The sequence below is a fragment of the Jaculus jaculus genome, chromosome 10, assembly GCF_020740685.1.
Source record: "Jaculus jaculus isolate mJacJac1 chromosome 10, mJacJac1.mat.Y.cur, whole genome shotgun sequence".
Lineage (NCBI taxonomy): Eukaryota > Metazoa > Chordata > Mammalia > Rodentia > Dipodidae > Jaculus > Jaculus jaculus.
The window spans coordinates 83,822,292-83,832,782 of record NC_059111.1 but is presented as its reverse complement, the minus strand read 5'-3'; the positions used below and the strand labels follow the sequence as shown (position 1 = coordinate 83,832,782).

Here is a 10,491-nt window from a genome sequence, read left to right as displayed (position 1 = left end):
AAATCACCCAACCAAGAGCAGCTTTTAGGAAAAAGGGGTTAATTTGCCTTTCAGACTTGAAGGGAAGCTCCATGATGGCATGAGAAGAGGGTGGCCAACATCAGGCGAACAACAGCAACAAGAGATTGTGCCAAACACTGGCACGGTGAAACTGTCTATAAGATCCATAAGCCCACTCCCAACAATCCAAGAGGCATTAATTCCCAAATCTCCATCAGCTAGGATCCTAGCATTCAGAACACCTAAGTTTATGGCAGAACACCTGAATCAAACCATCACATTCTTTCCCTAGCCCCCATGATCTGATAACCATACATGATATAAAATACAATGCATTCATCCAACTTTAAAGGCCCCATAATTTTTATGAACCACAATAATGTTCAAATATACCCATAATCCAAGGTCTTTTAACTGAGCCATAATACAAAAAAAAAAAAACCCTCCCCAAAACCCATAAAGGCACAGAATAAACATTCACACTCCAAAAGACAGTATTGACCATAGCAAAGAAATATTCAACTAGCACAAACTTTAAACAACCAGGAAAAACATCAAACTCTGTAGCTCCAAGCTCAACAACTCTTGTCAGTGACAAATCTCCAAGTCGTATAATTCTAACTAGCAACAAGTCTCTGGAATTCCAGTGCTTCCTCTCCAGTTAGGCTACACAAAGTACTGAAAAACTTCATCTGGGGCTGGCATCTTGCCTTAACAGCCATCTCATGATTCTGTCATCTCCCCTGGGTCGCTACTGCAAACCATGGTCCATCCTCACAGCTCCACTGGGTCTCCATGCAAGCATCTAGCAAACCTGCTTCACACTGCCCATAGCCATTTCCAAAACACAAGATCGTCTTGCAAATTCAATGACACTCTCTTTTCTGCATTTCTTACACTTCATAATACCAGTTAGGTTTCCAATTTGTTAATCCAGGGGGGAATAAAGCAGACTTGGAAGAACAGGACACTCCTTGAGCACTCAGGCCCCTTCAAAAGAGTCTACATTCTTCCTGTTGCCCCAATGCAGGTCAGCTGGCCCAGTCTCACAGGTTTGTAATTTCTCAATTGCAGCTGAATGGACAGCAGTTCAACCAAAGATTTCTTTTTTTTTTTTTTTTCTGTGCCATATCCCTCTGCTCATACCATTTCATTTCTATGCAAAGCAATCCTGCACAAATTCTCAGGACAGGGGCATAATAGCAAGCCTCTCACACAAGCTGCTTCTAGCCCAGTCTAAGCAAAGCTCTTTCTCACCCTCACAAGCCAAACCTCACAGTCCATAATTCTTACTGCATTCAGGTCCTTCAATGCTGACCAGAGTAGTCCATCAAGCTGTACTTACAGTACTGCAAGGTGTCTCTTAGGCCAAGGTTTCAAATCCTTTGACATTCCTCTTGAAAATCAGCTCCCAAAGGCCAAAGCCACACAGTCAGATGTGTAATAGCAAATGACAGCACTCCTCAGTACCAACTTTACTGTTGCAGTCAGGTTCACATTGCTGACAGAAATCATCTAACCAAGAGCAGCTTTTGGGGAGAAGGGGTTTATTTTGGCTTACAGGCTTGAAGGGAAGCTCCATGATGGCAGGAGAAAATGATAACATGAGCAGAGGTTGGACATTATCCCCTGACCAACATCAGGTGGACAACAGCAATAGGAGAGTGTGCCAAACACTGCCAAGGGGAAAATGGCTATAATACCCATATGCCCCCAACAATACACTGTCTCCAAGAGACATTAATTTCCAAATCTCCATCAGCTGGGTACCTAGCACTCATAATACCTAAGTTTATGGGGGACACCTAATTCAAATCACCACAGCAACTTATTGAGAATTTAAGACGTATACATTATTAAAATAGTGAATAATTTAAGTCATTCTACTTCTGGGCTAAAGTGTATCTTACAGGTACTGAAACAATGATTCTCAAAATTTAGGGTGGAAAATTATGTTGGGAGCAAACTAAACATTCTCTTATTGATCAAATAGAATGGTATTTACATTTTTGTTTATCATCCTAGAGTATTTTAGTGGGGTTGGTCCAAAAAGCACCAGGGGGTGAGCATGCCCATGGAAAGTTAGAGAGTGAGGCATAAACATTAGCTGTCAGGATTAATTTACAGAAATTGACTTACAAAGAGATTGAAGGTGAATTTGTAAGATCAAACTTCAAGGGTGGGTGGGGTTTAAAGAGAGAAGAGATGCCTATTTTTTTTAATTTTTTTTATTTATTTATTTGAGAGCCACAGACACAGAGAGAAAGACAGATAGGATGCCTATTATTGAAAGGCTTAAGGAAAGCCAATTTGACAGTGAATATGACATAAGAAAGACACAATCAGAAAGCAGGACTGAGAGAAACTAGTTTCTCCTCTATTCCTGTTGACTATCTGCAGAACTCAAGGACTGTGGGTTATTAAACTACTTACAAAAGATAAGGAGCCCTACTTTCATTCTGTGCTTGAAGTTGATTGTCAGGTCACCTATGTTCAGTCATAGTGCTTAGCAACAAACTGTGGCCTGTGAGCCTACCAAACCATGCTACATATCTAAGTGCAAGGTGTAGATTTGATGAACTGAATTAATAGGAGTACAGACATGTGACATAGTCTTATCTCAAGAAAGGGAAAAGACATTGCCTTAGGAGCCAGAAAAAATTGGAATATTTTACTTGACCTCTTTGAATTTTCCAAATATGTACAACATAAATAATAATGACCATACAATCAAACATAATTTGCATATGTTTGTGGTAGTAGTTGTTGAATCTAGGGCTTCACACTTGCTAGGCAAGTGCTCTACCATTGAGCTTTACTTCTTGCCCTCTTTTTGCTATTTAATTTTGAACTACCACTAAGTTGTCTTCAATTTACTTTGAGGCCCAAGCTGGCTTTGAACTTGCCTCCAAAATAATTGGCATTATAGGCATTATAGGCCTATATCACCTTCCTGACTAGTTTGCATTTTAAAGATTAACTGAAGTGGTGATTGTAAAATCCCTGGTGCATATTAAATACAGATATATATATATATATATATATATATATATATATATATATATATATGGCATATATATATATATATATGCAATATTTACCAGAGTTATAATTTCTAGATTTGGACATACATTTTAAGTGGACTAAGCAATATTCATACAATGTTATGGTGTTTATAAAATATAGCACAATTATGACATGTTTTTAAAGGGTTCTTGTTTCTCTGTACAAATAAGACGCAAATGTTGACACGTGGGGATAATTTATTTTTGACCTAGAGCTGGCTAACAAGTGATATAATTTCAAAGATGCCTTGAGATATGAAGAAACCCCAGTATCTCTTGAAGTTTCATTTCCTGGTGACTTCTAAGTGACATTCATATCTTAATCATTTTTGTTAAATGCGAATTAGTTTGTGAAACCTTTTCACTCTCTGACAACAAGAGGATGTTACTGAAAAAGAAGAGAATGGTGCTATGGGTGATGTAAAGAGAAGGGAGCCATTTTGCAATTATGAACTGAGACCTTATTTATAGATACCACAGTAGATAGAGGAGGCTTTAACTTTAGGATACAATAGACGGTCCTGGGAACCTTGCTCTGGTGAGAAGTGTACACCAGAAGAAAGATGGGGCACTGAAAAATGTTCAATGCTGTTTCTTACTTTAGCCTCTGGTTGACAAGCCACTGTTCCTTATACATACTTAGAGGCCCTTATCTCCTTTAAATGTCACACAAATGCCTTTTCGTTTTTCCTATCATCTCACAAAGTAAAATCTTCCAAGATGAAAAAGTGAAGTTCAAATAGTCTCTCCAGGTGGCTTACGGAAATCTGAGAACAGAAATGTTTTTTTTCAAAAATAGAAGGGAAAAAAAGCATGCAATGAACTATGCAAGGTGCTGGTAAGAAAAAAAATAGGCATTGTAACTCTTTTCAGCCACTCAGTACCTTCAGTCCATTTAACCATTATTATTGCTACCTACTTATTGTCACTTATTATTTAGAACTATTAGTTTCATACGGTAATTACCCTTTCTTTTTCTTTCATCTGTGAAATTTTGGACACAATATGCCTTTCTAAGTTGGAAGCTTATGTATTTCTGTTTACTATCATTTTTTTTACCACTACATGTAATTTGTCTAGAATTTGAGACTTTTAGAAGAAACAATACTTTCTTATTTACATTAATATGATTTGTTGAAAGGAATTTTTTACCTTTGAGAAAAAGAAAGCAGAGTTAGAGTGCAATGGAATTAGGAATGAAGTCTTAATGCTAACCACACATTACATAAGAGTGAAATTTTGTCAGGAGAAATTTGCTGGCTGGAGTTCTATTTGTTTGTACCTAGGGCTGAGTGCACAATAATTTCTTAGTTCTGATTTATTGGATAATTAATTCCCAAAGCAATGTGAACTAAACCATAGTCCCTAGCTGTGGGGAGTTTTAAAAACATCCTCCACATCACTGTTGACACACTTTCCATCATTACGCATGCTCATACATTCATGCGCATGCATGTGCACACATCCACACACATGCACACATACACAACCTGCACATAACTCTAGTCATTTATATTTGTGCAGTTTTCCTGATAACTTCATAGTCAATATGAGAACAATAGTAATAGAAACAAATAGTAAACAATTCAAGCCTATAAAGGTTTTTAAAGGCGAGGGCTCATGTAAGATTTATGGGTACTTTTGGTTTCCTTCTGAAATAGGAAATAGGATATAGGACATAGAACTTTGCTTTCAATTCATAGAGAAAACTTTCTTTCAGTTTTCCCGAATGATGGATGAACATAGGGTCTAAGAGTCCCTAGGGAAATCCATCAGCACCAAAACAAAAAAACAAAATAAACAAACAACAACAGCAGCAACCACAAAATGAACTATCTTCTCTCCGGTGCTCTGAAACTCCTGCTACTGGAGTTGCTATGTCAACGTAGACACTGGCAATACACTTCCATAGACAGAGCTGTGGAGACAGCATGGAGAAATACTCAAAGAGCCACAATACAGTGGTGGAAACTCCAGTTAGGGGAAACTAGGGGATGTCAAATGGGGCAGAGGAGATTCAGTGTGACCAAGCCCCACCAATTTCCCAATTCTGCCTTTTCCTGGACTTTCCAGGCTATAGTTCAGTTATTGTGCACAAATGAAAGAAGGAATGGAGGAGAACGTTTCACATACTCCGTGAGCAAATGGTCTTTGCTTCCTCTCAAGTACTCTTGAGTTTATCACTCTGTTTTAATTGTGATAGTAAAACAATAAAACCTGAGATTTAATTTTAACTACCTTGGCTGTGCCTCTTAAGGCAGTAAGTTAAGATGATGTGCTGGGAAAATATTAATCCAGCCTGGTTATTTAACATCTGCCTAAGCTGGAGGAAGACGCTGCTGAGGGCACCTGCTCAGAACAATGAAACTCAGTTATGTTTTGGTTTATCGTCGCTTTCTGCTTGTGATTTTAAGTGTACTGGTTTTCCTGCCACTCCCTCTTGTCCTACATAGCAAGGTAGGTGAACTGGGGAACAGACCCATACAATTCTTGTTCTCTCTTAGTTGCCCTTTAGGGTTGCAATCTCATGGTCTGGTTCATAGCTGAATGAATGGCTAATGCACCGTGCTTGACATGAATTCCTTATGTTCTTCTACTTCCTTCATTTTTAATGGTTAGTGTTTTTTGATTATTGGTAGAATTAACTAAAATAATTGATCATAGTCAATCAGTTTTTTTTTTTCTCTACCTGTCAACTATCTGAGAAGAAGAAAAGAAACATACCTCTTTAGATCTGGTCATTCAAGTTATGAATCTCCAGGGAGCACACTGGTGACAGTTCCTTCCCTTGAAAACAGGCAGCTATGTTTCCCTGCATGAAAGGGGTAGAGGAACAGCCAGGAGCCAAGGGTCCAGAGGAGACTCTTTGACTGTCAGCTCTGTAACTTAAAGCCAGTCATAGAATTTCTTAGAAATGTAACCTCCTCCTGGAAGAAGTTATTGAAAGCATGGAGTCATTTTCTTTGGCTAATTGGAAAACATAAGAACTCATTATACCAAGTTTTGATCACCTAAGTTTTTCATGTGCTTGGGTATGCTCAAGAGCATTTTCATTTTTTTATTTTTAGAAGTGGTCATGATTTTAAGTCAAGAATATTGAGGTCAATACATTTTTTATCTCTTAGTGAAATGATGTGATTTAGCCAAAACTTAAGTGATAACCTTCTCTGTGTCAGGCACAAGTGTCACCTGGTAGTAAGAGCAAACACTAGAGATGGGCTTTCTATTTCAGATGGCAGACACATGACTTACCAGCTATGTGACCAGGACCAGGGATGTAACCTCCTTGTGCTTCTGTTTTCTCATGACATGGGGACCATTGTAGGTTTACTGTGAGGATTAATTGAGTAAACACCAGGCAGTCAATGAGGCCATGCAAGTCTCATCAGCTGTGTTGCTTGCACAGCTGAGGCAGGACTCACCACCCCATGAAGCACAATTCCTTCCTGTCACAGAAGAGAGATCCACCAATACACTTCTCTAACAAGTACTACTTAATTAATAAATTACAAATCACATTAATTATATGCTGCAACCTCCAGCTTCCCTCAGAAGTGTTTGCTATTTCTCACAGGATCTCTGTAGGAAATTCAAACAAGGTAATAAAAAGTTCTTTTGCATTCTGGGCTGGAGAGATGGCTTAGCAGTTAAGGCACTTGGCTGAAAAGATAAAGGACCATGGTTTTACAGGACCCATGTAACCCGGGTGCACAAGGTAGCACATGCATCTGGAGTTCATTTGCAGAGGTGCCCATTCTATCTCTCTCTCTCTCTCTGCCATTTTCTCTCAAATAAATTAATAATATTTATTTTTTAAAAAGTTCTTTTGCATTCTGCCAAGGTCTCCTCCACCTGTAACACTGGTGGAGGGAGTGGACCTGCTATACGGCTGCGGCTCATCTTCTGCCAGGTGTAATCTTTCAGTTGTATCTCTAAAGTTTGAAGACACTCATACCCATAAGAACAGGCAGCAGGTAGCCATGGGAGCCAGCCCGGATAACAAAGTTGAGTCAAAGACACAGTACCCCAATCTAGAAAGTGGTGATCCTTTCATTCTTAGCGCTCTTCATGAGTCATGACACTAGATGGCTATCTTATCTTAGTGTCTTCCAGTTGGAAGAGCACTTTGAGGACCTGCCACTCCGTCTAATGTGTATGATAGCCTTCTCTTTCTAAGCCCTCTTGGACTTATGTGTCACCTCACTGTGGCTGAATCTTCCAGTGAGCACATCTCAGTTCATACCTGGATGCCTGGAATATTTTAATATTTTTGTATTAGCACTTTACAGCAGAGAACACAGGAAATTAAAGCAGGCAAGGCAATCTTGTACCATGACTACATATCATCTGAGCTGCTCCTTTGACGAACAAATGCATCAGACTCTAATCATTATCCATAGCTTTTAGAGGAAATAAACAGAAAAATTGCTTTGGAAGAAAACAAGAATATAAATAACAGGCAATAATGGGTGCATATGATGCACTAACTGAAATGTATATTATTGCTAAGAAATGTAACCATTAATTCTTTTTTACCTCAACATGCTATGACAAATGTGTATTAGGTCTGTACATTAGCTTGGGTACAGTAAGTACAAATCCAGGAGCTCAATACCAAGTTGTACCTATGAATGGATATATTTCTCATTTGTTTCCATCTAATTAACAACTCCTTTGTTAAAACTCAATGTTAATGAGAACTTTTCCTAGTATGTTATTACATGATTTCATTTTTGCCCATTTTGCATATTTGATCATTCAACCAACAACTAACTAAGCATAAAGGATACTATTTAAACTCTTCTTTACAGTGTAAATAGGGGAGAAGATACAAAATTTCAGAGGCTTACTTTGAAATGACTGCAAGTTGATTAGTTAGCTTTTAGGTTACTGAATTAAGGGATCCTATGCTGACATTCACAGCAATATTAAATAATTTAAGCAAAACAAAAAGGCAAGTCTTTTAAAAAAACACAATAAACTTGCATGATATAGAACTGACAAATAGTGAACTATTGACTGATAATTTCATTTTCCTACTGCTTATTGAGTTGTTCCAGATGGGCCTTAACTCACTCCTATTTTAATTCAATCTCCATCAAACAAGAAGTCACAACAAAGAAATATCCTAAGAGGAATTTCAAAGTAATGTTGAAAGGGAAGGAGAAAGGACTTACTTTACAGCACACTCCTCTCTTCTAGGCATTCTGCCAAGTGCTAAACACAAAGCATCATATTTAACCTTCTGACAAGCCAGCCCCTGATTAGTGATGTGCGCGCATTCTCATTTTGCATTTGCTCAGAGACACTAACAACAACAAACGCTGTAGAGACTTACAACGAACTTGGATTTTGTTGGAAAGTAGAATTCATGTTTATCAGTCCCTTTGTTTTAGACTTTTCTGTATTTTGTATTTTGGAAGGTTGAGTCCCTGTGGTTTATCATCAACACAGGCTGCTCTCTTCTTGATATAGCTCCAAACAAGTAAAAGGGCAAAGGAGGCCCATCCTCACTATTTCCTCAGCTGGCATCATGCTACTCTTTGATGCTTTTAAAGCAAGAAGTTGATGCAGTGCTGAACCCTGGGAATGGGTTTTTAAGAACTGAAACAATGAAGGCCACTCAGAAGAATTGCGTTGCTGAGTGTCACCTGGTCCTCATGACACAAGCCAGTCCCTGTCAATGTGTCAGAAAGTGGTAATCCTTTCATTCTTAGTGCTCTTCATGAGTCATGACACTGGATGACTATCTTATCTTAATGTCTTCCAGTTGGAAGAGCACTTGGGACAATGGTTTTCAACAAAATGGTATTATGTAGCAAAGAAGACTGTGCCTCACATTAGACACTTAGGACTTAAGTCAATCAGAATCTCAAATTTAATCCTTGAACACTGAGCACTTATTATTAATTCATTCAAAAATTTTAGTGTAGAAATAGAGATAAAAATTAGCTAAGGATCTCACTATAATCTCACTTTCCAGATATCTGTTTTCTAGGTCTGAAATTAGCAATATTATTTGAAAGATCTGTGTCTTCATAGCTTCCACCCTGTTATGAAATATATTCACAATACACTAGTGTTACGATCCTTTTGATAAAGAAGTTGACCCCTAGACACAAAAGTACTCTCAGTTCTTCCCTACTTAGTTGTTAACAATCAGGAAACATATTTATAATATTTACTTGAATGAAATTATCACAGTAATATTGTTTCAATTTGAAGAGGATATTTCTTAAAAACCTACTAATACTGTTCTAAGGTACATACCATAGTTTCATTTGTATCCTCTATGTAACATGTTTGTGTTCTTAAGACTGTTTCTAGAATTTTGTTAATTTTCACTCTGTTCTGTACATTTTATTTTTATACTTATTTTTACACTGCTTGACTTTTGTTTCTATTTATATTCATAAAACAAAAAGATAAAGAGGACCAGATTTGTTTGATGAATAGCATGATGAAAAAAACTAAACAACCACCTATTATGTTATTGGCTGTATTTCTTCCAGATATGTCTCATACCATCTAGTTGACTAACTAAGTAGGAAAACTTTCTTCAAAGTTAGACATAGAAACAACACCACAGGACCTATAGCCGAATTCTCTCATTGATGGGTTATAAAACCAAGACCATGCTTCAGTTGTCTCTTAGTTACTTTTGGTTTTCTGTAGAAAATATTTGACATGACAATAGACTCCAAGAGAGAAGAGAGTGTGAGTGTGAATACAGAAGTGCACCAGAGCCATGGTGGGGAACACATTTGAAAAGGCTAAGTGTACTTCTGCAGGGGTCATACATAACCCTCCTCCAGGATACAGTCCCATGAAACATCATTAATTTCAAAGCTAGAACATATATTATCATTATATGAAATAAATAATGCATAATGAAAGATTTCAGGTGCTAAATTAAAGAAAAAAATAATACACAGGTGAGGGAAGTATGGTGGTAATAAACTAAACTTTATGGCGATACTGGATCTAGTTGTGGAAGGCAGTAAATCCAAAAGTCTGTCAAAGAAAATTAAATGAGTGGGACAGAATTTACAAACTAAGAATGCAAGAAGAGGGATGGAAAAATTCTGTTTAAATTTTTTTGTTCATTTTTATTTATTTATTTGAGAGCAACAGACAGAGAGAGAAAGAGGCAGTTAGAGAGAGAGAGAATGGACGTGCCAGGGCCTCCAGCCACTGCAAACGAACTCCAGGTGCATGCGCCCCCTTGTGCATCTGGCTAATGTGGGTCCTGGGGAATCGAGCCTCAAACTGGGGTTCTTTGGCTTCACAGGCAAGTGCTTAACCACTAAGCAATCTCTCTAGCCCGAGGGATGGGATAAATTCTAAGAAAAAGAAACTAGAACTTATAAAGTGACAAATCAAATACTAAATATATTAATGGACATAATTAATATGGTATTAAAAT

The 10,491-nt window shown here is 37.7% G+C and overlaps 1 protein-coding gene across 1 annotated transcript in view; it reads left to right on the top strand.

Annotated features, from left to right (window-relative positions):
- The first annotated feature begins 5,394 nt into the window (after window positions 1-5,394).
- Slc13a1 (solute carrier family 13 member 1) overlaps window positions 5,395-10,491 on the top strand; it is an 86,864-nt gene continuing 81,767 nt past the window's right edge. Inside the window, exon 1 of the mRNA XM_045159972.1 lies at window positions 5,395-5,522. Coding sequence (XP_045015907.1) covers window positions 5,427-5,522 — 96 coding nt within the window. The 5' untranslated portion in view covers window positions 5,395-5,426. The remainder of the gene's footprint in view (window positions 5,523-10,491) is intronic.